Source organism: Genypterus blacodes, unplaced genomic scaffold, assembly GCF_046128005.1.
Source record: "Genypterus blacodes isolate CSIRO-AG114 ecotype Tasmania unplaced genomic scaffold, CSIRO-AGI_Gbla_v1 ptg000039l_1, whole genome shotgun sequence".
In the NCBI taxonomy this organism is placed as follows: Eukaryota; Metazoa; Chordata; class Actinopteri; order Ophidiiformes; family Ophidiidae; genus Genypterus; species Genypterus blacodes.
This window is the reverse complement of record NW_027466852.1, coordinates 4763290-4788464: the sequence shown is the minus strand read 5'-3', so window position 1 is coordinate 4788464 and position 25175 is coordinate 4763290. Positions and strand designations below refer to the sequence as shown.

At 43.6% G+C, this 25175-nt stretch overlaps 3 protein-coding genes and 2 long non-coding RNA genes across 7 annotated transcripts; all 5 read right to left on the bottom strand.

Annotated features, from left to right (window-relative positions):
- Positions 1 to 182: 182 nt before the first annotated feature.
- Positions 183 to 597, bottom strand: LOC142996685 (uncharacterized). The gene is made up of 3 exons (XR_012961777.1): positions 554 to 597; positions 411 to 455; positions 183 to 198 (listed from the first exon to the last, which is right to left on the bottom strand). It is a non-coding gene; the product is annotated as an uncharacterized LOC142996685 (long non-coding RNA).
- A 1109-nt stretch (positions 598 to 1706) lies between these two features.
- Positions 1707 to 11265, bottom strand: LOC142996967 (uncharacterized). Of its 2 annotated transcripts, none has more exons than XM_076148105.1 (10): positions 11145 to 11265; positions 10495 to 10534; positions 9627 to 9843; positions 7580 to 8180; positions 6907 to 7018; positions 6719 to 6768; positions 6565 to 6601; positions 6289 to 6406; positions 5617 to 5758; positions 1707 to 5528 (listed from the first exon to the last, which is right to left on the bottom strand). In XM_076148105.1, exons 3-10 carry the CDS (start codon positions 9761 to 9763, stop codon positions 5382 to 5384), a joined length of 1344 nt encoding a protein of 447 aa, XP_076004220.1. In that variant the 5' UTR covers positions 9764 to 9843; positions 10495 to 10534; positions 11145 to 11265; the 3' UTR covers positions 1707 to 5381. The 2 variants fall into 2 exon arrangements, with proteins under 2 accessions (XP_076004220.1, XP_076004219.1); XM_076148104.1 differs by having other exon boundaries at positions 6907 to 7021; positions 11145 to 11264.
- A 1066-nt stretch (positions 11266 to 12331) lies between these two features.
- Positions 12332 to 13588, bottom strand: LOC142996670 (galactose-specific lectin nattectin-like). The gene is made up of 3 exons (XM_076147672.1): positions 13467 to 13588; positions 12721 to 12829; positions 12332 to 12543 (listed from the first exon to the last, which is right to left on the bottom strand). Exons 1-3 carry the CDS (start codon positions 13545 to 13547, stop codon positions 12476 to 12478), a joined length of 258 nt encoding a protein of 85 aa, XP_076003787.1. The 5' UTR covers positions 13548 to 13588; the 3' UTR covers positions 12332 to 12475.
- Positions 13589 to 13909: 321 nt separating this feature from the next.
- On the bottom strand, positions 13910 to 14324 carry LOC142996684 (uncharacterized). The gene is made up of 3 exons (XR_012961776.1): positions 14281 to 14324; positions 14138 to 14182; positions 13910 to 13925 (listed from the first exon to the last, which is right to left on the bottom strand). It is a non-coding gene; the product is annotated as an uncharacterized LOC142996684 (long non-coding RNA).
- A 1113-nt stretch (positions 14325 to 15437) lies between these two features.
- LOC142996964 (uncharacterized) lies at positions 15438 to 25106 on the bottom strand. 2 transcript variants are annotated; one of them, XM_076148100.1, is made up of 10 exons: positions 25002 to 25106; positions 24240 to 24279; positions 23372 to 23588; positions 21322 to 21925; positions 20649 to 20763; positions 20461 to 20510; positions 20307 to 20343; positions 20031 to 20148; positions 19359 to 19500; positions 15438 to 19270 (listed from the first exon to the last, which is right to left on the bottom strand). In XM_076148100.1, the coding sequence occupies exons 3-10, from the start codon at positions 23506 to 23508 to the stop codon at positions 19124 to 19126; spliced, it is 1350 nt and encodes a 449-aa protein (XP_076004215.1). In that variant the 5' UTR covers positions 23509 to 23588; positions 24240 to 24279; positions 25002 to 25106; the 3' UTR covers positions 15438 to 19123. The 2 variants fall into 2 exon arrangements, with proteins under 2 accessions (XP_076004215.1, XP_076004216.1); XM_076148101.1 differs by having other exon boundaries at positions 20649 to 20760.
- Positions 25107 to 25175: the final 69 nt, after the last annotated feature.

Here is a 25175-nt window from a genome sequence, read left to right as displayed (position 1 = left end):
TCAGCGTCAGGCATGCTCTTTGGCTTGGAACGGAACAGGAAACAACGACCCCTAAAATGACCCCAATATCTAGGACAGCGCCCTAACACACAAAACAAGTCAATCAATCAAAATGTATCAATGATTGTGTTCATATTCATTTGCACAACATGTAATCAAAGTAAGGAAGCAGGACTGACTTGCTTCAGCCGAGGCAAACTGTAAAGGAAGAAGAAACACAAAGTCAGAGGGAAAATCAAAAAGCAATGGAGTCAAATTCCTGATAAGATATCAACAAGAGAATGAAGAAGATCTGAAGAAAATAAACCCAGGAGGAGAGAAAGTGAGGAAGATGAAGTAGAAAGCACAGAACACTACACAGTTGGAATTAAGGAGGAAACCCTAAGAACCTGAGTGTGTGTTTGACTCACCAGAGCCACAGTGAGGAGCGTGAGGAGCGGAAGAAAGGATGCCATCTGTGGAATAGAGATATGGAAGGAGTCCAGATCACTAAGCTTTTATTCAGACAGTACAGGCATCACAGAATCAGACCAAACAAAGTTTAGACACTGACCTCAGTGGTGATGAAGAGGAGCTGATGTTGCAGCAGCAGGTTTCGGTGTCAGGATGATGTTGGAGGAAGAAACTCAGCACCTTTATACCTTCAACTCGCCCGCACACACACACGCACGCACGCACGCACGCACGCACGCACGCGCGCGCGCACACACACACACACACACACACACAGTATTATCATGTGTCTATAAAGACACATCAAGGAGCTGCCTTCAGTAAATAAGCAGCAGATCTGTGTTTTGAATAAAAGTTATTAAGGTTGAGACGGTTTCAGCCTCAGGAGCTCCATGTGACTTTAAGATCGAACGATTCCACGGCTGCGTCAAGTTTCATCAAAGTGGCAAAGGCAGAAAATAAGTGAAAGGTTTCTACTGATTCATAAACCATGACTCCTCAGAGTCCCCTGAGACTCTGGGGTCCCCTTCCCCTTAGGAAGAAGGTCTGGATGTCTCATTGTCACATCAGTTCCAAAATCATCTGAGGTCACCAGGAAGTGGCTGCTTAGTTTGGCGACGCTCAGCTCGGCTCCACAAGATCTCACTACAGATGGAGCAGAATCTGAACGAGTGCTGCCATTCTTCAGGGACATTCATCCATTCGTCGTGTCCACCATCACTTTCTTTTGCTCACCACCCAGAGTTTGTGATCAGAGGTAAGAGTTGATGAAGATGCAGCACTCTACCTTCAGATCAGGATGCATTTAGGTTTAGATCCAAACTTGTGTCACTGCCAGCTGGTTATTAATGGGACTTTGAACAAGGGAGGGAACCGTGTGACAGACAGAATTCAGCAGTGTCAGCACATTTAGATCACTGAATGCAGCCCTAAGGATGTGAACATATTCTGATATTGTTTAACATCCTGGAGATTTACATCCAACTTAAATATAAAAATTGCTGTGCAAACTTCTTAAGCAGTTTGTTCTCAGGCTGTATTGACTTTAGAATGGGAGGAAGAGAGACCTCTGACTCAAAAGCTGGGGGTGGGGAGGGGGTCTCATTTCAGTCCGGGGCCACATTCAGCCCAATGTAAACTCAAGAGGGCCGGAGCAGTAAAGTCAGAGCATCATAACTCATAATTGGATGTAAATGGAAAACTCCAAGTTTTCCCTTTGTTTTAGTGCAAAGAAGTACAAGTACATATGGAAATGTTTGAATGACATTTAATGACCTCTCTTTTTACAAAACAGATTAAATGTCTTAAGAAAAACAAGTGCAATTTCACCAATAAACAATAATCCCAATACAGTTCATATAAAACAACTTGTCAAGATCTATAAATGATTTTAAATGTACATCCATGTCCAAATCTGTGAAGTAATGTGAACTGAATGGACTCACTAGCCTTGGATAACTCCTAAACAAGTCTAGGAGGAAGGTAGTTTAATTCTGCGTGGACAGATACATCTGCTTTCACTGCCAACAATACAGGAGAGACAGAATCACCATTAATAATAATGTGTTCGCTATATGGAGAGACACATTAATCAATGTAACTTTCAAAAGACATTTCCAGAGCAAACAAGGAGCATTTACTGAAGAAAAAAAAACAAGCTGCAGATGAACGTAAAAAAGCGATTACGTCACTGCAGAAAAGAGAAATGTAACTTCGAGAAGAACGTAAGGCGCTGAAAGCCCTCACAGACGGAGATGACATGAGAGAATATTTTACTAAAATATCAGAGAATCAATTCTAGGACTTTATTTAAAAAAAAAACCCGGGAAATTGCTCAAAAGATCAATACAAGCACCATTAAATTGGTCTTTGTGCCACGGTGGCTTTGCATGTGTCTCACAGCGAGAAGGTTGTGGGTTTGATCCCCGCCCTCGGCTCTTCTGTTTGGAGTTGTGTGTCAACAGTTTTCTGCTCCACCACGACCCCAATGGACAAATTGAGAATAGCAGTTATTTTTTCTTTTTAAACTTTGCCGTTAATGTCTTATAGTTTTCAAACTTTGCAAACTCATCCCGCGGGCCGAACTGTTTCAGATGTTTGTTTCAGATGCAACAACATTGATACTATTGGACATCAGCAAACTGGTAGACAAACTTCACTTGAGCAGGTTTAGTGATCAGCTGCCTGTAGGCTGTGATCATGTGACCTCATCAGACTAGTGATCATTACATCACTCGTCGGTTGGTCTGAGCTTTAAATAGCAAATTGGAGGTATAAGACCATATGCCAATGCGCCAGCTACCGCGGTGCACGAGGGGACTTGTAGTCCCAGTGGTGCGCACGCTGTATACCGGCGGCTGGAAAATACGCTCTCGCGCGCCTGATACGATTGTACCGCGGGCCGGATGTGGCCCGCTCTGTCATGAAACAAATGATCATTTGAACTTGAACATTTATCTAAGCGTTCCTGCCTTAGGTTTCACGACGTTAGTGTCTCCGCAGTGCGCGTCTCCAGCTCTGCTCAGCCGCACAGCTGACGTGATCTGCTGTGTGTGGACTGAACCAAGCTCAGCACACTCACACACAAACATAATCATTGCCCCCTTAAATCAACATATATACAGTATATATAATATATTTGAATTTATATGTGTAAATGTCTTTATAAATATAAAATATATGAAGCACTTTATATGAAGTTTTGTCCTAGTTGGTCAATATGACTCTACCTTTAGAAAGAAACAAAACCTCTTCAAAGCTGCTGAGGCTAAACATGAGCTGTGTCAAAGTAGAAGCTAATATGTCGCTGTAGCATCAAGCAGACTAGCTGCTAACGTCACCCTCATTTAACCCTTTAGTTTGAGGAGACAGAAGTGTACAGTGCTGTGAAAAAGTTTTTGCCCCTAACAGATTTCTTCTGTATTTGCACATTTGTCACACTTTCTTGATTCTACAGGTCTGGCAGTAATCAGGCCTGGGTGTGGATAGTGACATTGAACTAAACTTCTCCAAAAAAATTGGGTAAATCTGTTTTAACATGGACTCAGCCTGTTTAGTATCTGTCACTCAGCTTTACTCCAGCAGTCTGAAGGTGAAGCTTATTTCTTTGCAGTCCGTCATGCTTCATGTCTCCACTGTAGCAACCTCACAAACTCCTATTGTAACACAACCATCAGCCTGATGGAAGTACCAGGTTCTATTCCTGGTGGAGTCGCTGGTTTGTACTACAGCGTCCTGTGAACTCTGACCTCTCAGGCTGCAGAGTCTCTATACAGCAGAGATTCATGAAGTGATTCAACTGAGACCAGTAAAAGTCCCAACAATGAATGTGTCCTGTAATCTTCTGGATGTTTACAGCTGTTGCAGATGTCTCCACTCTAACAGGACACAATACACACACACGCACGAAGGCTGAGAAATCTTTAAAATCTGAGGTATTTTAAACTTGGGATGTCTGACAAAAACATGAAATATTTGAAAATGCTGAATGGCTCAAAGAAAGTCTGAAATGTTTGAATGTTCTCTCTGTAAGTCTGAAACTGGAGGGGCCTGAAGGCATCAGAATAGGTGTGAGGTGTTAATGGGGCTTTTAAAGCGTAAAAATGCTGAATATTCCAGAAAATATCAAAGATTTGAACATAAAGTGATAATGTCCTGAACACTCTGGGCACTTTGATGTGTGAATGGTGTCTGTAGGTCTGAAGTGTACAGAAGTAGAGGGACCAAACCTACGGAAGAACATCAGAAGCAATCACTGCAATGAATGACAGGTAAACATATTAAACTAACTGAATCATTCATGTTTTGGTTTCTGTGAGGTTTTATTGGAGTTTACTGCTGATGCCATATTGATTGAGGTTAATGAGAGTCCGGCTTGGGTTTGTTTGGTGTTGGCAGTGGGAAACTGTCTATTGTCTACAAGACCGGAAGTGTGTGACTGGACTACAGAGGCAGGAAAACAAAGTCAGACAGGAGTAATTCTGGTCAGAGATCCTTCCCAGAGTTCCACAGAGCTGCCATGACAACAGCTGTCTTTTTTGCGGTTGCTGATGCTGCACAGGTAAAAGTGGCGAGATGAAGCTTCATGAAGCGTTGAAGCTTTCCATCCAATTGCTCGACACATGGGCCGAGGCTTTACACTGCTTCATTTCCTCTACTCTGCCATCAAGTGGACAATAAATGCAAAACAGGCAGTGATTATAGTGACACCATGACTTTGGTGTTTGAAGCTTTGAATTGAATTAATGGATGATGGATGTTGGTGACGCCAATAAATAAATTAGTGATGTCTCCTTCCGTGTCGAGGCTTTGAAGCGTGTGTCGAATAATGCAGGAAGATTTTTGTGAAGCGCAAATCGAGGCTTGTTGGTGACGTTCAAAGCCCTCGAACCTGCAGCACCACGTGACTGATTCACCAACAGCTACTTTGTGAGTTGGGCACGTATGAATGACTGAATGAATAACGAGTAAACATATTAAACTTTGTTTAATATTACCTGTCATTCATTGCAGTGATTGCTTCTGATGTTCTTCCGTAGGTTTGGTCCCTCTACTTCTGTACACTTCAGACCTACAGACACCATTCATACATCTAAGTGCCCAGAGTGTTCAGGACATTATCACTTTATGTTAAAATCTTTGATATTTTCTGGAACATTCAGCAGTTTTTAGCTTTAAAAGCCCCATTAACACCTCACACCTATTCTGATGCCTTCAGGCCCCTCCAGCTTCAGACTTACAGGCAGATAGAACATTCAAACATTTCAAGCCATTCAGCATTTTCAAATATTTGTTTGTCAGACCAGATGTTTTCGATCCAAATGAGAACAGGAAATGGCTGAAATAAGTCAAGTGGTCTCTCCTCAGCATCTACGTATCAAACAGGCAGGTACGTGTTCCCAAGACGAAGCAGGGAAGGCAGACAAAAGTCATAGAACAAGGGTAGCATGATATAGAACCAGTGGAGCATTATTGGGGAGGTCCTGCTCTTTGTACACCTGGCAGATGGCAGCGCTGTGATTTTCCAGTTGATCCACCCTCTGCTCCGTCTTCTTAAACTTGTTTTGCAAATACTCCTACAACCCAAAGAAAGCTCATCAGTGTCTCTAGTAATGTCATTGTATCTAGGGTACAATGTGTTGATGTCGGTCAAATTGGAGTCACCTGTAGGAAGTCTGTGGTGGGCTTGGAAAGCTGGCCGGACAGGAACTTGAAGTGGTCCTTGTGAAAGCGGCTGTCCATGTGCGCCCCCATTTCCTCCTTGTAGAATGAACGGAACTTGCACACAGAGCACGCAAACATCACCCTGAATAAAGCAAAAATGACACGGAGGACATTTAGCCTGCGAACCCAACTCTTCAAAAGGCACACAATGTATAATTATACATTTGAATTGGATGAATTTGGGCCATTTGGGCTGTTTCGCAATGCTTGTGAACACTATTGCGGCGACACCTAGGTGGAGACCAACTACATGTGAGCCGGTCTTACCATAGTAAAGCACAGGAGAGCTACAAGAAAATTGGTCAATACAAGGACACTGCTGCCGAAAGACTTGTTATTCTGCTAATATTGCAATGTAGAAAGCATGCATTGGGAGGCTCAATCACAGCATAGACTGACAAACCACGCACGTTTCCTCTTCTATCACCAATTTAGTTTACAAATGAGGGTTTAAACAGCTGCTTCACTTATGGTCTTTACTGTGAAATATCCCTTTGCTCCCTAAACTAAATGATTCATCAATGGACATAAAAGACAAGAGACGCAAAGTAACGTTTAAGGGAGGTCAAGCCTGTGCCGGGCTCAGTGGTCTGCAGTTACATTTCCCCTCACCTTTCCAGGAAGCCCCTCCTCTTTCTCATTTTGGGGTGCTTGTCCAGACCTGGGGTCGGAGTTTGTCTGCCCTGTTGCTTTTTCTTCGTCTGGGAGTCGTCTTCGTCTTTGGGTGCATCTGAGGATGGAGAGCGCAGAGAGTAAGCATACCCGTAACAACTTGATTATCATATAGGAGCTGATGAAGACGGCTAAAGCATTTTTACAGTCCCACCGAAGACGCAATCTAAGACACCTATACAGTGCAGGAACAGCCAAGAGCAACTGTGAGCTCACCTTTCTCTCCATCTTCAACAGGAGTTGTGTCCTTGTCCTGTGATGAGGAGAAGATAAGCAGACGGGAGGTTTATGAATAACATAATATAGACTATAAAAAGTAATAAATAGAGTTAGTTACTGTCAGAGACTTATAACAAATGAAATCACTCACATCAGGTTCGGTCTTTGCTTCAGTTTCATCACCGTTTTTCTCGACTTGCTCTGTGGTGGAAGCAGGGGACATTAGCATGAGCCATCAAAAAGACCATAAGCAGAAATCAAGATGGAAATGTGGTTTGCAAAGTAGTAGTTTTATCTCTATGGTGTCATGTACTGTATGTCCTGTGTGTTGGAGAGCACCTTTGGGAGCTTCTGACTCTGTGTTCTCCGTCTTGTTAATTTTTGACTCTGGCTCATCAGATGGAGTGAGCATCTGTTTTCTCTTCTTCTGCCCATCACGCTGTGGTTTCCCCTGCTTTAAGTCAACAAAATCAATTTGCATTTAGACATGGACATGTTGGCAGAAACATACGACAACACAGCCAGTGTTATATATACACGCACACACACACACATACAGAGACACACACACACACATCTGTAAATTCTAGACTTGTCAAATCCAATTTGGCACAAGTGAAATCTCTCCCTTCTTTGGACAGTCCTTTAACATTAGTGTTTAATCAAGTCTGATACCTTGGACTACCCAAGGGTGGGGCAAAACAAAAATAAAATCCAAATAAAATAAGGGCAATGGTGAGCTTGTGTACACTGTGGGTTGTCATTGGGCACTTAATGTACACAGGGGGCATTTTAGCTCCAAAATGAATCTGAGCCGGGCAGAGGGGGAAGGGCGAGTGATGATTAAATTAGAGATGATTTGGGACAAGTTGCTTTTATTACACAGCAAATACGAGCACGTGAGGCTGACTTGACTTGTCTGATGCGGGTACATAAGGAAGTTTTTTTTTTATAAAGGGCTCAAGTTACACCCAGTGTGATGGGGCATCCTAACCTGGCTGGAGGTGCTTACTTTGTTAAGGGGTCTCTTTCGGCCTCGCTGGCGGCCAGCCCGTGGGCCCCCTCCAAAATGCCTCCCAGGAAAGTCGTGAGGCCCTTGAGTGGAACCCTGATGGAAACCCCCACTCTCAGGGTACATGCGGTGGGAAAGGAGGGATGGGAGCTTGCCCCTACCACCTCCTGGAGAGTGGCCACGGTGGGACTGGCCACCACTACCGCTTCCTCGCCCACCTCCGCCTAATGGAGTGGGGTCAGACCTGCGGCTTCCAAACCCTCCAGCTCCTCGGCCCCCGGCACTTCCACCCCTTCTGGGGGAACGTCGGCCTGCTCCGGCCCATGCTCCACCTCCAGAACCGCCTCCCTGGCCACTGGTGAAGGACTCCCTCATATTGTGTCGCATCTTAGCGACTCCATAGGAAGAGGAGGGGCTGTCGAAGCCTCCTCCTCCCCCAAGCCCCATTCCCCCTCCGAAGCCAGAGCCTCCACGCTGACCCAACAGCATGCTGTCCCCACGGCCATTGCCATAACCATAGCTACTGCCGCCAGATCTGTAGAGATCTCGGGAAGAGGTGAGAGCGGAGGGGCGCGAGTCAAATGACTCGTACTGGTCAAACCTGCGGGAGGGAGGAAGGGAGAGGGATGATAAAGAGCAGAGTGCGAGGGAGGCAGTCAGGCTTGGATTTCTCCACCTGCATTTCCTTTTCCTCCATGTCTCACTTTCACTCTTCCTTTATTTTCTTGTCACTCCCAGCTTTTAGAACCACATGAGACCAGAAACTCCAAATCCAAAACAAGTTAACAGTTTGCAGTATATGGCACTGTTTTTCTCTGATTATGAAGTTTGCAGAAGCTCATCCAACCACCTTCTCTGTTGGAGGTCCCGTAGGTTAAGGGAAATGCAATTTCTTTTCCCATCCACTCTCTAGCTTAAGGACAGTTTGTCAAACTTAGGTGGTGGTGGTGGTGCAGGGGGTCCATTAGAATCAATATCTCTAGATTGTTGGAAGGCCTGAAAAGTCACTGAATTATGTGTCAGCACTTAAGAAGGGATTCTATAAATTGAGCTTTGCTTTGGAGACTTGAGTGTTTTTGGATAAAGATGCAACTGACGGATCCAACAAACGATTCCACTTGACATAGCAATACTAGGCTGAAAAACCAAGAAACTCATCTCTCTTGAGTAACCAAAGGTCAGGACATGGGATAGGTCACTTGGAGGATGAAAGAAACAGTGTGTGAGCAACTAAAACTAAAAGTCAGGACAAAGGCAATGCTGAAAAGGGACTGGCTTCGTGTGCAAGGATGTTGATGTGTTACAGACCACCTGGCCTATAACAGTGTCTCCAGAGGGTCGCACATTGCCATGGTGTATAAGCTTAGGAGGGAACACCACTATTTATCTCTCTCCCAGAAATCAATCCAAGAGGAAACAGCAAATCAGGAGCACTCAAAGTTTCCTCAAAGGCAGAGCTATTCAATGCTTCTGAGCAAGATGCACACACTCCATCACACCCCATGCATTTAGACCTATCGTGTAAACTGGAATTACTAACTTAGACAATTTATCACTAGGACAATGACATCTCTTTCTACAACCACATGAAGTTTTCAAAATGCACACAAAAGCTTGTAACCTCTCTCAGAGGTGGTTCTTTGTTTGTTCCATAGAATTAAACGTGGTCAAACTCTTGATGGAAATACATGCTGAAATACAGGCTCATATGGATAGAATGATTCCACCAGTTGTTTTCATGTTGAACTGCAACATGTACGATATAGATAACTTTTCTGAATCTCATGAAAGAGAAAAACAAATGTACTGAAAACACAATGGCTTCATGTACTGGGAGGGCTGATGTGTTGAAAGGACACTACACACTGGACTGTTTTCAGGAATAAATGCAGTGTGAGGTGCCAGAAAAGCCTATTTTGTTACATCTGTTCATATGCTTTGTACTTCAGCAAATATGTCCCATCATGGTGTTTGTGATGTTGCCAGATGTTATGGCAGCGCGGCTTAACCTGGTAACACAGATAAACAACAACAGAAGGTGTATTACCTGTCGCTACGACCCCCTTTCATTCCTCCCTCCAACTGAGTGAGCATGTCCAAGCGCTGATTAATCTTGGCTATAACTGCATCTGCGTGTGTGCCTGTGGATGAAACCAGCGATGCCCCAGAGAGACCTCTCTTCATGTGCCCACCTCCTCCATAGCCACCGAGCCCTGACAAGGAGTCCTTATAACCACCCCCATACAGGTCAAAGCTGCCAGAACCTAATGTAGCAGGGAGTACAAATGTGTTAACATCGTTACAATCGCCCCACGCTTCTTCAAACTTACAAATTGGTGGTGAGACAACAATATTGTTTTCATTTTATACAAATGTGTGTGTATATTTAACAACAATACCTATATTTAAAAGGTCATAAGAGTCTTCAACCACTGTATAAAACAAAGCTGCTTATCAAAGTGGTTGTGTGCAGGGATGGGGACTGTTGATGATGTAATCACTAAGCAACAATGCTGTCTAGTTAAGCAGCTTGAGTGTGTTGAAGGCTTGTGTTGTGTGCAGTCCGGAGGGAAATGAAAGCAAAACTGTGTGCTTTTGTGCACATCAATATCTCCGTATATAAGAGCACAAAAACACAGAAGGGGCAGAATTACGACCCCTCCCCTCTCCTAAATTAACTGTGTACGCTGTATGTAATGTCTTTATGATGACACACACACACAATATCACTGTTTTCACTGGTGGTGTGTGTGTGTTTTCAGAGAACACAATGTACTGATGTGTGTTTCCTTTCCTCAGAACTACATTAAAACTAAATAAATAATGCAATACTGCTGGAGAGGGACAACAGTGAAAGGCCACATATCCTCACATCATGATTGACCTCCGTGATGAAACTGTAAGTGTTGGCTTACCTCTGCTGCTTGACCCTCCACCTCCCCAACTGGAGTAACCCTTAAGACAACAAACGTGAAAACATTAGCGCCATTTAAAGAAACAAACTGGACAGTAATCACTTAGACTCTAGACTAAGGGGATTCGAAAAAATAATCAAATCGCAACCTAGATCATTCAAAAGACTTCCGTGTCCCATTTATGTAATTCGAAGCAACCAACCAAGACGTTCAGTTAAATAGACCGATTGCTTGAATAGTGTCGTCGTAGATTCGGCGATTGAACCTCCATTTAAATACTACATAGCAATTTCGTCCAACGCCCCATTTTCTATCGAGATTACGCAGATTTCAAGCAGGGTTTTAATTTCATAAACACGCATTTAAACCCCGTATCGTCCGAGTATCTTCAGTCAAAACATTACTGGAACAACACAGCGGGGAAGTCTTGTGCGTTTCAGGCCAGCTCGTCGTTACTAGGAAGCTACATTAGAGGAAAGCTAGCTTAGTTGCGCTTCGGCGTCACCTGCCTCGACCGCCAAGCTAAACATTAGCTTCGGTGGCTATTTAGTCCCAAAAGAGTATACACAGAAAACTAGCATACAGCAATATCATGTTTCTAGAGCCCAGTCAATGTGTAACGTGATGATTAACAATTCATTTATATGCACCTGAACCGTAGCTTCTGCCGTCCATGGTTTCGTGCTGCGTTGTTCCGTCCATGGTTTCGTGCTGCGTTGTTCCGTCCAGCCGCACTAGCTACGGCGCTAGATACTGCACTTGTGCAAAGGTGCGAGTCTCCTTCGACTTCTTTAAAGAGGATCGTAAAATGACCCTAGAGGTGTATACCGCCACCTACCGAATGGGTGTCCGCCGCGTGATGGCACTCACGTGGTTCTCACTCTGTGTCCATTGGTTGAATGCCAACCAGAGGGCCCCGGAAATGTATGTAGTATAATCCAGGAGGAATATTACATTTTTAAATAGTTTTTTCTTTTAATCACAAATAAGATTCTTCTTTATTGAGATTTTGCATTCATTTTTTAATCACATGCCTCTACTAAAACTATTTTAATACTCTTAACATTTCATATTGTTTGTTTTGTACTGCTCATATATTGTTTATTTATATGGATTTATATGGACAGGTTAATCATTCAATTTAAGCAGATCACTCAAATCTAGATGCTGGTTAGACCCTACAACATTAAACAGAAATACATTTGGTAAAGCCCTTTGAGTTATTGTATGTGATGTTTTACAGGAGTCACACCAGCTGCACAACATTCCAGGGCAAGGTAGGTCGAAGTAAGCCAAATATCAAAGTGTTTTAATTGTCCAATATTTTACAGTATTTCACATATTAAGCTACGCTGTAACACATTTCTGTAAAATGCAGCCAAATTCTGACAGCATGATACTGTTAACCATTAATACAACACTATGCTGTAGAAAACAAGGCATTTGTTTCCATGAAGTATTGTTTAAATACTGTGAATTGCATTTCATTACGGGGGTGATGTTTGAATCAATGGCAGTGAGCCCCCCCAATACGGAATTTCATCTGAATGGCTAAGCTTAGTTGTAGCTAACGCTTAAAGAGTAATTTTAATAGAGCAGGTAAAAGCAAACCTTTGAATCATAAGTTAAAAAAAAACAAATATATGAAATGCAAATGCATTTCATATATTGGCTAAATGAACAGATGTCCTCTTTTGAGTGTATGGCAAATCTAGCAGAAAAGGTCAAATCAACATTTGAGCGTTTCAGCATGTTGTGCTTGGATCCCAAATTAGAATACAAACTAAAATGAGCTTAAAAGAAAGAAAGAAGCTCAACCAAATTCAGAATGCGAGTAGTTTATTGAATCAAAGCAGGTTTCACTCTCACCACAATCAGAACAGAGCCAGAACTTTAGCATCACAATGAAAGCTTGAGTTTGATTAAGAATGAAGGAGGGAGATGATTCTGTTGATGTTTATTACAACGCCTCCACAGTGGATCAGCGTCTGGCGCGTCTGGCGCATATGTAGGGTCTTAGAACTTCACAGCTGACGTCGTTGAGGTGAGCTGTGGAAAGACGTCAGACATTAGACAACAGTTTGGATCTTTGTGGTCTGTGTGATGAAGGTTTCATTCTTTGTCTTTGTGGCATCTTTAGGTCTAACAGCACAAACGATCAAGTCCAGATCCAGTCCCCCCTGGTGCCCCAGGTGGCCCTGGTTGGATACAGGGAGTATTAGGTACCTGTGCTGTACATCACCACACAGTCCTCTTCCTTCCAGTTGTTGGGTTCACCCTTAGCCCAGCGTTTGTAGTCAGATCTGGAGCCATCGGTGTAGAACCAGCGACCCTCCTGGAAGAGGACGGATGTGGAAATTGATTGTTAATTGAATAGTTGGTACTTGTATATGTGTGTACTCTGAGCTTATGTGTCGTTCTAACTGTTAACACTTCATAAAGCTCCATAATTAATCCAATGTGACCGGGACGGGTTTTTGCCATTGAAGACCCAGACCAGGAAATGGTGCACTGTCACTTTAAGACAGGATGACATGATGATTGAGTCACAATTTACATCGTGTTCTCTACTCGTGCAGAAGAGAGAGTGAATGTAATCAGGCAACTTGTAGCAGGACGGCTTTTCAGTTAGGAAAGGCAGAGAAAGCAAAGTCAGCGGGGAGAATAAAGTTACCAAACACAATAAGAGTCAAGTGTGCTACACAACTTTGGTGAATCCGTCCTGTTGTGTTCTCTCACTGTGAAGAAGACTTCCGAGGTCTGTGGTGCTTTTGACAAAAGGAATGAGGAGGGAAAGTATTTCTTGTCTTTCTAAGATGGAGTGAAGTCAAAGTCATCATTTTCTAAAGCCTAAATTCTCTCTGAAAGCCCTTCAGCACTGTAGTGATGTACTTTTGTTTGCTGTGTTAGGTTACAGACGTGTCAATCAACCCTCACAGAGAAGGAAAGCCTTGAGTTTTGAATTTACTGACCTTCAGGGCGTCATGTAGTCCAGTCCAGGTGCTGACATGAGTGTGATATCTTCTTTGTAAAGCGCGAGCCAAAGTGCGCATTTCACTATAGTTGTGGTAGGAGACCAAATGTGCCCCCCTTTTCATGCAATCAGACTAAGGGGAGGAGAAAGGAGAGAAAGAGATCAAACAACAAGAAAAGAGTCTGAATGAACCTTTAAAATTCAACACCTGAACTAAAGGTGAAATCACTAAAGAGCAGCTGGAAGCTGATTGGTTACCTCAGCGTCAGGCATGCTCTTTGGCTTGGAACGGAACAGGAAACAACGACCCCTAAAATGACCCCAATATCTAGGACAGCGCCCTAACACACAAAACAAGTCAATCAATCAAAATGTATCAATGATTGTGTTCATATTCATTTGCACAACATGTAATCAAAGTAAGGAAGCAGGACTGACTTGCTTCAGCCGAGGCAAACTGTAAAGGAAGAAGAAACACAAAGTCAGAGAGAAAATCAAAAAGCAATGGAGTCAAATTCCTGATAAGATATCAACAAGAGAATGAAGAAGATCTGAAGAAAATAAACCCAGGAGGAGAGAAAGTGAGGAAGATGAAGTAGAAAGCACAGAACACTACACAGTTGGAATTAAGGAGGAAACCCTAAGAACCTGAGTGTGTGTTTGACTCACCAGAGCCACAGTGAGGAGCGTGAGGAGCGGAAGAAAGGATGCCATCTGTGGAATAGAGATATGGAAGGAGTCCAGATCACTAAGCTTTTATTCAGACAGTACAGGCATCACAGAATCAGACCAAACAAAGTTTAGACACTGACCTCAGTGGTGATGAAGAGGAGCTGATGTTGCAGCAGCAGGTTTCGGTGTCAGGATGATGTTGGAGGAAGAAACTCAGCACCTTTATACCTTCAACTCGCCCGCACACACACGCGCACGCACGCACGCACGCACGCACGCACACACGCGCGCGCGCACACACACACACACACACACACACAGTATTATCATGTGTCTATAAAGACACATCAAGGAGCTGCCTTCAGTAAATAAGCAGCAGATCTGTGTTTTGAATAAAAGTTATTAAGGTTGAGACGGTTTCAGCCTCAGGAGCTCCATGTGACTTTAAGATCGAACGATTCCACGGCTGCGTCAAGTTTCATCAAAGTGGCAAAGGCAGAAAATAAGTGAAAGGTTTCTACTGATTCATAAACCATGACTCCTCAGAGTCCCCTGAGACTCTGGGGTCCCCTTCCCCTTAGGAAGAAGGTCTGGATGTCTCATTGTCACATCAGTTCCAAAATCATCTGAGGTCACCAGGAAGTGGCTGCTTAGTTTGGCGACGCTCAGCTCGGCTCCACAAGATCTCACTACAGATGGAGCAGAATCTGAACGAGTGCTGCCATTCTTCAGGGACATTCATCCATTCGTCGTGTCCACCATCACTTTCTTTTGCTCACCACCCAGAGTTTGTGATCAGAGGTAAGAGTTGATGAAGATGCAGCACTCTACCTTCAGATCAGGATGCATTTAGGTTTAGATCCAAACTTGTGTCACTGCCAGCTGGTTATTAATGGGACTTTGAACAAGGGAGGGAACCGTGTGACAGACAGAATTCAGCAGTGTCAGCACATTTAGATCACTGAATGCAGCCCTAAGGATGTGAACATATTCTGATATTGTTTAACATCCTGGAGATTTACATCCAACTTAAATATAAAAATTGCTGTGCAAACTTCTTAAGCAGTTTGTTCTCAGGCTGTATTGACTTTAGAATGGGAGGAAGAGAGACCTCTGACTCAAAAGCTGGGGGTGGGGAGGGGGTCTCATTTCAGTCCGGGGCCACATTCAGCCCAATGTAAACTCAAGAGGGCCGGAGCAGTAAAGTCAGAGCATCATAACTCATAATTGGATGTAAATGGAAAACTCCAAGTTTTCCCTTTGTTTTAGTGCAAAGAAGTACAAGTACATATGGAAATGTTTGAATGACATTTAATGACCTCTCTTTTTACAAAACAGATTAAATGTCTTAAGAAAAACAAGTGCAATTTCACCAATAAACAATAATCCCAATACAGTTCATATAAAACAACTTGTCAAGATCTATAAATGATTTTAAATGTACATCCATGTCCAAATCTGTGAAGTAATGTGAACTGAACGGACTCACTAGCCTTGGATAACTCCTAAACAAGTCTAGGAGGAAGGTAGTTTAATTCTGCGTGGACAGATACATCTGCTTTCACTGCCAACAATACAGGAGAGACAGAATCACCATTAATAATAATGTGTTCGCTATATGGAGAGAAACATTAATCAATGTAACTTTCAAAAGACATTTCCAGAGCAAACAAGGAGCATTTACTGAAGAAAAAAAAACAAGCTGCAGATGAACGTAAAAAAGCGATTACGTCACTGCAGAAAAGAGAAATGTAACTTCGAGGAGAACGTAAGGCGCTGAAAGCCCTCACAGACGGAGATGACATGAGAGAATATTTTACTAAAATATCAGAGAATCAATTCTAGGACTTTATTTAAAAAAAAAACCCGGGAAATTGCTCAAAAGATCAATACAAGCACCATTAAATTGGTCTTTGTGCCACGGTGGCTTTGCATGTGTCTCACAGCGAGAAGGTTGTGGGTTTGATCCCCGCCCTCGGCTCTTCTGTTTGGAGTTGTGTGTCAACAGTTTTCTGCTCCACCACGACCCCAATGGACAAATTGAGAATAGCAGTTATTTTTTCTTTTTTCTTTTTCTTTTTAAACTTTGCCGTTAATGTCTTATAGTTTTCAAACTTTGCAAACTCATCCCGCGGGCCGAACTGTTTCAGATGTTTGTTTCAGATGCAACAACATTGATACTATTGGACATCAGCAAACTGGTAGACAAACTTCACTTGAGCAGGTTTAGTGATCAGCTGCCTGTAGGCTGTGATCATGTGACCTCATCAGACTAGTGATCATTACATCACTCGTCGGTTGGTCTGAGCTTTAAATAGCAAATTGGAGGTATAAGACCATATGCCAATGCGCCAGCTACCGCGGTGCACGAGGGGACTTGTAGTCCCAGTGGTGCGCACGCTGTATACCGGCGGCTGGAAAATACGCTCTCGCGCGCCTGATACGATTGTACCGCGGGCCGGATGTGGCCCGCTCTGTCATGAAACAAATGATCATTTGAACTTGAACATTTATCTAAGCGTTCCTGCCTTAGGTTTCACGACGTTAGTGTCTCCGCAGTGCGCGTCTCCAGCTCTGCTCAGCCGCACAGCTGACGTGATCTGCTGTGTGGACTGAACCAAGCTCAGCACACTCACACACAAACATAATCATTGCCCCCTTAAATCAACATATATACAGTATATATAATATATTTGAATTTATATGTGTAAATGTCTTTATAAATATAAAATATATGAAGCACTTTATATGAAGTTTTGTCCTAGTTGGTCAATATGACTCTACCTTTAGAAAGAAACAAAACCTCTTCAAAGCTGCTGAGGCTAAACATGAGCTGTGTCAAAGTAGAAGCTAATATGTCGCTGTAGCATCAAGCAGACTAGCTGCTAACGTCACCCTCATTTAACCCTTTAGTTTGAGGAGACAGAAGTGTACAGTGCTGTGAAAAAGTTTTTGCCCCTAACAGATTTCTTCTGTATTTGCACATTTGTCACACTTTCTTGATTCTACAGGTCTGGCAGTAATCAGGCCTGGGTGTGGATAGTGACATTGAACTAAACTTCTCCAAAAAAATTGGGTAAATCTGTTTTAACATGGACTCAGCCTGTTTAGTATCTGTCACTCAGCTTTACTCCAGCAGTCTGAAGGTGAAGCTTATTTCTTTGCAGTCCGTCATGCTTCATGTCTCCACTGTAGCAACCTCACAAACTCCTATTGTAACACAACCATCAGCCTGATGGAAGTACCAGGTTCTATTCCTGGTGGAGTCGCTGGTTTGTACTACAGCGTCCTGTGAACTCTGACCTCTCAGGCTGCAGAGTCTCTATACAGCAGAGATTCATGAAGTGATTCAACTGAGACCAGTAAAAGTCCCAACAATGAATGTGTCCTGTAATCTTCTGGATGTTTACAGCTGTTGCAGATGTCTCCACTCTAACAGGACACAATACACACACACGCACGAAGGCTGAGAAATCTTTAAAATCTGAGGTATTTTAAACTTGGGATGTCTGACAAAAACATGAAATATTTGAAAATGCTGAATGGCTCAAAGAAAGTCTGAAATGTTTGAATGTTCTCTCTGTAAGTCTGAAACTGGAGGGGCCTGAAGGCATCAGAATAGGTGTGAGGTGTTAATGGGGCTTTTAAAGCGTAAAAATGCTGAATGTTCCAGAAAATATCAAAGATTTGAACATAAAGTGATAATGTCCTGAACACTCTGGGCACTTTGATGTGTGAATGGTGTCTGTAGGTCTGAAGTGTACAGAAGTAGAGGGACCAAACCTACGGAAGAACATCAGAAGCAATCACTGCAATAAATGACAGGTAAACATATTAAACTAACTGAATCATTCATGTTTTGGTTTCTGTGAGGTTTTATTGGAGTTTACTGCTGATGCCATATTGATTGAGGTTAATGAGAGTCCGGCTTGGGTTTGTTTGGTGTTGGCAGTGGGAAACTGTCTATTGTCTACAAGACCGGAAGTGTGTGACTGGACTACAGAGGCAGGAAAACAAAGTCAGACAGGAGTAATTCTGGTCAGAGATCCTTCCCAGAGTTCCACAGAGCTGCCATGACAACAACTGTCTTTTTTGCGGTTGCTGATGCTGCACAGGTAAAAGTGGCGAGATGAAGCTTCATGAAGCGTTGAAGCTTTCCATCCAATTGCTCGACACATGGGCCGAGGCTTTACACTGCTTCATTTCCTCTACTCTGCCATCAAGTGGACAATAAATGCAAAACAGGCAGTGATTATAGTGACACCATGACTTTGGTGTTTGAAGCTTTGAATTGAATTAATGGATGATGGATGTTGGTGACGCCAATAAATAAATTAGTGATGTCTCCTTCCGTGTCGAGGCTTCGAAGCGTGTGTCGAATAATGCAGGAAGATTTTTGTGAAGCGCAAATCGAGGCTTGTTGGTGACGTTCAAAGCCCTCGAACCTGCAGCACCACGTGACTGATTCACCAACAGCTACTTTGTGAGTTGGGCACGTATGAATGACTGAATGAATAACGAGTAAACATATTAAACTTTGTTTAATATTACCTGTCATTCATTGCAGTGATTGCTTCTGATGTTCTTCCGTAGGTTTGGTCCCTCTACTTCTGTACACTTCAGACCTACAGACACCATTCATACATCTAAGTGCCCAGAGTGTTCAGGACATTATCACTTTATGTTAAAATCTTTGATATTTTCTGGAACATTCAGCAGTTTTTAGCTTTAAAAGCCCCATTAACACCTCACACCTATTCTGATGCCTTCAGGCCCCTCCAGCTTCAGACTTACAGGCAGATAGAACATTCAAACATTTCAAGCCATTCAGCATTTTCAAATATTTGTTTGTCAGACCAGATGTTTTCGATCCAAATGAGAACAGGAAATGGCTGAAATAAGTCAAGTGGTCTCTCCTCAGCATCTACGTATCAAACAGGCAGGTACGTGTTCCCAAGACGAAGCAGGGAAGGCAGAAAAAAGTCATAGAACAAGGGTAGCATGATAAAGAACCCGTGGAGCATTATTGGGGAGGTCCTGCTCTTTGTACACCTGGCAGATGGCAGCGCTGTGATTTTCCAGTTGATCCACCCTCTGCTCCGTCTTCTTAAACTTGTTTTGCAAATACTCCTACAACCCAAAGAAAGCTCATCAGTGTCTCTAGTAATGTCATTGTATCTAGGGTACAATGTGTTGATGTCGGTCAAATTGGAGTCACCTGTAGGAAGTCTGTGGTGGGCTTGGAAAGCTGGCCGGACAGGAACTTGAAGTGGTCCTTGTGAAAGCGGCTGTCCATGTGCGCCCCCATTTCCTCCTTGTAGAATGAACGGAACTTGCACACAGAGCACGCAAACATCACCCTGAATAAAGCAAAAATGACACGGAGGACATTTAGCCTGCGAACCCAACTCTTCAAAAGGCACACAATGTATAATTATACATTTGAATTGGATGAATTTGGGCCATTTGGGCTGTTTCGCAATGCTTGTGAACACTATTGCGGCGACACCTAGGTGGAGACCAACTACATGTGAGCCGGTCTTACCATAGTAAAGCACAGGAGAGCTACAAGAAAATTGGTCAATACAAGGACACTGCTGCCGAAAGACTTGTTATTCTGCTAATATTGCAATGTAGAAAGCATGCATTGGGAGGCTCAATCACAGCATAGACTGACAAACCACGCACGTTTCCTCTTCTATCACCAATTTAGTTTACAAATGAGGGTTTAAACAGCTGCTTCACTTATGGTCTTTACTGTGAAATATCCCTTTGCTCCCTAAACTAAATGATTCATCAATGGACATAAAAGACAAGAGACGCAAAGTAACGTTTAAGGGAGGTCAAGCCTGTGCCGGGCTCAGTGGTCTGCAGTTACATTTCCCCTCACCTTTCCAGGAAGCCCCTCCTCTTTCTCATTTTGGGGTGCTTGTCCAGACCTGGGGTCGGAGTTTGTCTGCCCTGTTGCTTTTTCTTCGTCTGGGAGTCGTCTTCGTCTTTGGGTGCATCTGAGGATGGAGAGCGCAGAGAGTAAGCATACCCGTAACAACTTGATTATCATATAGGAGCTGATGAAGACGGCTAAAGCATTTTTACAGTCCCACCGAAGACGCAATCTAAGACACCTATACAGTGCAGGAACAGCCAAGAGCAACTGTGAGCTCACCTTTCTCTCCATCTTCAACAGGAGTTGTGTCCTTGTCCTGTGATGAGGAGAAGATAAGCAGACGGGAGGTTTATGAATAACATAATATAGACTATAAAAAGTAATAAATAGAGTTAGTTACTGTCAGAGACTTATAACAAATGAAATCACTCACATCAGGTTCGGTCTTTGCTTCAGTTTCATCACCGTTTTTCTCGACTTGCTCTGTGGTGGAAGCAGGGGACATTAGCATGAGCCATCAAAAAGACCATAAGCAGAAATCAAGATGGAAATGTGGTTTGCAAAGTAGTAGTTTTATCTCTATGGTGTCATGTACTGTATGTCCTGTGTGTTGGAGAGCACCTTTGGGAGCTTCTGACTCTGTGTTCTCCGTCTTGTTAATTTTTGACTCTGGCTCATCAGATGGAGTGAGCATCTGTTTTCTCTTCTTCTGCCCATCACGCTGTGGTTTCCCCTGCTTTAAGTCAACAAAATCAATTTGCATTTAGACATGGACATGTTGGCAGAAACATACGACAACACAGCCAGTGTTATATATACACGCACACACACACACATACAGAGACACACACACACACATCTGTAAATTCTAGACTTGTCAAATCCAATTTGGCACAAGTGAAATCTCTCCCTTCTTTGGACAGTCCTTTAACATTAGTGTTTAATCAAGTCTGATACCTTGGACTACCCAAGGGTGGGGCAAAACAAAAATAAAATCCAAATAAAATAAGGGCAATGGTGAGCTTGTGTACACTGTGGGTTGTCATTGGGCACTTAATGTACACAGGGGGCATTTTAGCTCCAAAATGAATCTGAGCCGGGCAGAGGGGGAAGGGCGAGTGATGATTAAATTAGAGATGATTTGGGACAAGTTGCTTTTATTACACAGCAAATACGAGCACGTGAGGCTGACTTGACTTGTCTGATGCGGGTACATAAGGAAGTTTTTTTTTTATAAAGGGCTCAAGTTACACCCAGTGTGATGGGGCATCCTAACCTGGCTGGAGGTGCTTACTTTGTTAAGGGGTCTCTTTCGGCCTCGCTGGCGGCCAGCCCGTGGGCCCCCTCCAAAATGCCTCCCAGGAAAGTCGTGAGGCCCTTGAGTGGAACCCTGATGGAAACCCCCACTCTCAGGGTACATGCGGTGGGAAAGGAGGGATGGGAGCTTGCCCCTACCACCTCCTGGAGAGTGGCCACGGTGGGACTGGCCACCACTACCGCTTCCTCGCCCACCTCCGCCTAATGGAGTGGGGTCAGACCTGCGGCTTCCAAACCCTCCAGCTCCTCGGCCCCCGGCACTTCCACCCCTTCTGGGGGAACGTCGGCCTGCTCCGGCCCATGCTCCACCTCCAGAACCGCCTCCCTGGCCACTGGTGAAGGACTCCCTCATATTGTGTCGCATCTTAGCGACTCCATAGGAAGAGGAGGGGCTGTCGAAGCCTCCTCCTCCCCCCCCAAGCCCCATTCCCCCTCCGAAGCCAGAGCCTCCACGCTGAGCCAACAGCATGCTGTCCCCACGGCCATCGCCATAACCATAGCTACTGCCGCCAGATCTGTAGAGATCTCGGGAAGAGGTGAGAGCGGAGGGGCGCGAGTCAAATGACTCGTACTGGTCAAACCTGCGGGAGGGAGGAAGGGAGAGGGATGATAAAGAGCAGAGTGCGAGGGAGGCAGTCAGGCTTGGATTTCTCCACCTGCATTTCCTTTTCCTCCATGTCTCACTTTCACTCTTCCTTTATTTTCTTGTCACTCCCAGCTTTTAGAACCACATGAGACCAGAAACTCCAAATCCAAAACAAGTTAACAGTTTGCAGTATATGGCACTGTTTTTCTCTGATTATGAAGTTTGCAGAAGCTCATCCAACCACCTTCTCTGTTGGAGGTCCCGTAGGTTAAGGGAAATGCAATTTCTTTTCCCATCCACTCTCTAGCTTAAGGACAGTTTGTCAAACTTAGGTGGTGGTGGTGGTGCAGGGGGTCCATTAGAATCAATATCTCTAGATTGTTGGAAGGCCTGAAAAGTCACTGAATTATGTGTCAGCACTTAAGAAGGGATTCTATAAATTGAGCTTTGCTTTGGAGACTTGAGTGTTTTTGGATAAAGATGCAACTGACGGATCCAACAAACGATTCCACTTGACATAGCAATACTAGGCTGAAAAACCAAGAAACTCATCTCTCTTGAGTAACCAAAGGTCAGGACATGGGATAGGTCACTTGGAGGATGAAAGAAACAGTGTGTGAGCAACTAAAACTAAAAGTCAGGACAAAGGCAATGCTGAAAAGGGACTGGCTTCGTGTGCAAGGATGTTGATGTGTTACAGACCACCTGGCCTATAACAGTGTCTCCAGAGGGTCGCACATTGCCATGGTGTATAAGCTTAGGAGGGAACACCACTATTTATCTCTCTCCCAGAAATCAATCCAAGAGGAAACAGCAAATCAGGAGCACTCAAAGTTTCCTCAAAGGCAGAGCTATTCAATGCTTCTGAGCAAGATGCACACACTCCATCACACCCCATGCATTTAGACCTATCGTGTAAACTGGAATTACTAACTTAGACAATTTATCACTAGGACAATGACATCTCTTTCTACAACCACATGAAGTTTTCAAAATGCACACAAAAGCTTGTAACCTCTCTCAGAGGTGGTTCTTTGTTTGTTCCATAGAATTAAACGTGGTCAAACTCTTGATGGAAATACATGCTGAAATACAGGCTCATATGGATAGAATGATTCCACCAGTTGTTTTCATGTTGAACTGCAACATGTACGATATAGATAACTTTTCTGAATCTCATGAAAGAGAAAAACAAATGTACTGAAAACACAATGGCTTCATGTACTGGGAGGGCTGATGTGTTGAAAGGACACTACACACTGGACTGTTTTCAGGAATAAATGCAGTGTGAGGTGCCAGAAAAGCCTATTTTGTTACATCTGTTCATATGCTTTGTACTTCAGCAAATATGTCCCATCATGGTGTTTGTGATGTTGCCAGATGTTATGGCAGCGCGGCCTAACCTGGTAACACAGATAAACAACAACAGAAGGTGTATTACCTGTCGCTACGACCCCCTTTCATTCCTCCCTCCAACTGAGTGAGCATGTCCAAGCGCTGATTAATCTTGGCTATAACTGCATCTGCGTGTGTGCCTGTGGATGAAACCAGCGATGCCCCAGAGAGACCTCTCTTCATGTGCCCACCTCCTCCATAGCCACCGAGCCCTGACAAGGAGTCCTTATAACCACCCCCATACAGGTCAAAGCTGCCAGAACCTAACGTAGCAGGGAGTACAAATGTGTTAACATCGTTACAATCGCCCCACGCTTCTTCAAACTTACAAATTGGTGGTGAGACAACAATATTGTTTTCATTTTATACAAATGTGTGTGTATATTTAACAACAATACCTATATTTAAAAGGTCATAAGAGTCTTCAACCACTGTATAAAACAAAGCTGCTTATCAAAGTGGTTGTGTGCAGGGATGGGGACTGTTGATGATGTAATCACTAAGCAACAATGCTGTCTAGTTAAGCAGCTTGAGTGTGTTGAAGGCTTGTGTTGTGTGCAGTCCGGAGGGAAATGAAAGCAAAACTGTGTGCTTTTGTGCACATTTATATCTCCGTATATAAGAGCACAAAAACACAGAAGGGACAGAATTACGACCCCTCCCCTCTCCTAAATTAACTGTGTACGCTGTATGTAATGTCTATATGATGACACACACACACAATATCACTGTTTTCACTGGTGGTGTGTGTGTGTTTTCAGAGAACACAATGTACTGATGTGTGTTTCCTTTCCTCAGAACTACATTAAAACTAAATAAATAATGCAATACTGCTGGAGAGGGACAACAGTGAAAGGCCACATATCCTCACATCATGATTGACCTCCGTGATGAAACTGTAAGTGTTGGCTTACCTCTGCTGCTTGACCCTCCACCTCCCCAACTGGAGTAACCCTTAAGACAACAAACGTGAAAACATTAGCGCCATTTAAAGAAACAAACTGGACAGTAATCACTTAGACTCTAGACTAAGGGGATTCGAAAAAATAATCAAATCGCAACCTAGATCATTCAAAAGACTTCCGTGTCCCATTTATGTAATTCGAAGCAACCAACCAAGACGTTCAGTTAAATAGACCGATTGCTTGAATAGTGTCGTCGTAGATTCGGCGATTGAACCTCCATTTAAATACTACATGCCAATTTCGTCCCCATTTTCTATCGAGATTACGCAGATTTCAAGCAGACCTTTGTTTCACCGCCCGAGATGAGAGCCGATCATGCCTCGGCGTTAGCTCGTTAGCAAACAAAGGGCTAATCAGTCATCATAACGCGATATAGTGATAACCACGAGAATATTGCAGGGTTTTAATTTCATAAACACGCATTAAAACCCCGTATCGTCCAAGTATCTTCAGTCAAAACATTACTGGAACAACACAGCGGGGAAGTCTTGTGCGTTTCAGGCCAGCTCGTCGTTACTAGGAAGCTACATTAGAGGAAAGCTAGCTTAGTTGCGCTTCGGCGTCACCTGCCTCGACCGCCAAGCTAGACATTAGCTTCGGTGGCTATTTAGTCCCAAAAGAGTATACACAGAAAACTAGCATACAGCAATATCATGTTTCTAGAGCCCAGTCAATGTGTAACGTGATGATTAACAATTCATTTATATGCACCTGAACCGTAGCTTCTGCCGTCCATGGTTTCGTGCTGCGTTGTTCCGTCCAGCCGCACTAGCTACGGCGCTAGATACTGCACTTGTGCAAAGGTGCGAGTCTCCTTCGACTTCTTTAAAGAGGATCGTAAAATGACCCTAGAGGTGTATACCGCCACCTACCGAATGGGTGTCC

What these genes read in the sequence shown, in the direction of transcription:
- LOC142996967 (XM_076148104.1), bottom strand. Translation starts at nt 9,763, where the DNA reads ATGAAGAGAGGTCTCTCTGGGGCATCGCTGGTTTCATCCACAGGCACA. An exon ending in AGAGTCAGAAGCTCCCAAAG is followed by an intron (nt 6,769 to 6,906) that starts GTGCTCTCCAAC and finishes CTTCCACCACAG; the next exon opens with AGCAAGTCGAGAAAAACGGT. An exon ending in TGTTGAAGATGGAGAGAAAG is followed by an intron (nt 6,407 to 6,564) that starts GTGAGCTCACAG and finishes CTCCATCCTCAG; the next exon opens with ATGCACCCAAAGACGAAGAC.
- LOC142996670 (XM_076147672.1), bottom strand. Translation starts at nt 13,547, where the DNA reads ATGCGCACTTTGGCTCGCGCTTTACAAAGAAGATATCACACTCATGTC. An exon ending in GACTACATGACGCCCTGAAG is followed by an intron (nt 12,830 to 13,466) that starts GTCAGTAAATTC and finishes GTCCTCTTCCAG; the next exon opens with GAGGGTCGCTGGTTCTACAC. An exon ending in TGTGGTGATGTACAGCACAG is followed by an intron (nt 12,544 to 12,720) that starts GTACCTAATACT and finishes GTCTTTCCACAG; the next exon opens with CTCACCTCAACGACGTCAGC.
- LOC142996964 (XM_076148100.1), bottom strand. Translation starts at nt 23,508, where the DNA reads ATGAAGAGAGGTCTCTCTGGGGCATCGCTGGTTTCATCCACAGGCACA. An exon ending in AGAGTCAGAAGCTCCCAAAG is followed by an intron (nt 20,511 to 20,648) that starts GTGCTCTCCAAC and finishes CTTCCACCACAG; the next exon opens with AGCAAGTCGAGAAAAACGGT. An exon ending in TGTTGAAGATGGAGAGAAAG is followed by an intron (nt 20,149 to 20,306) that starts GTGAGCTCACAG and finishes CTCCATCCTCAG; the next exon opens with ATGCACCCAAAGACGAAGAC.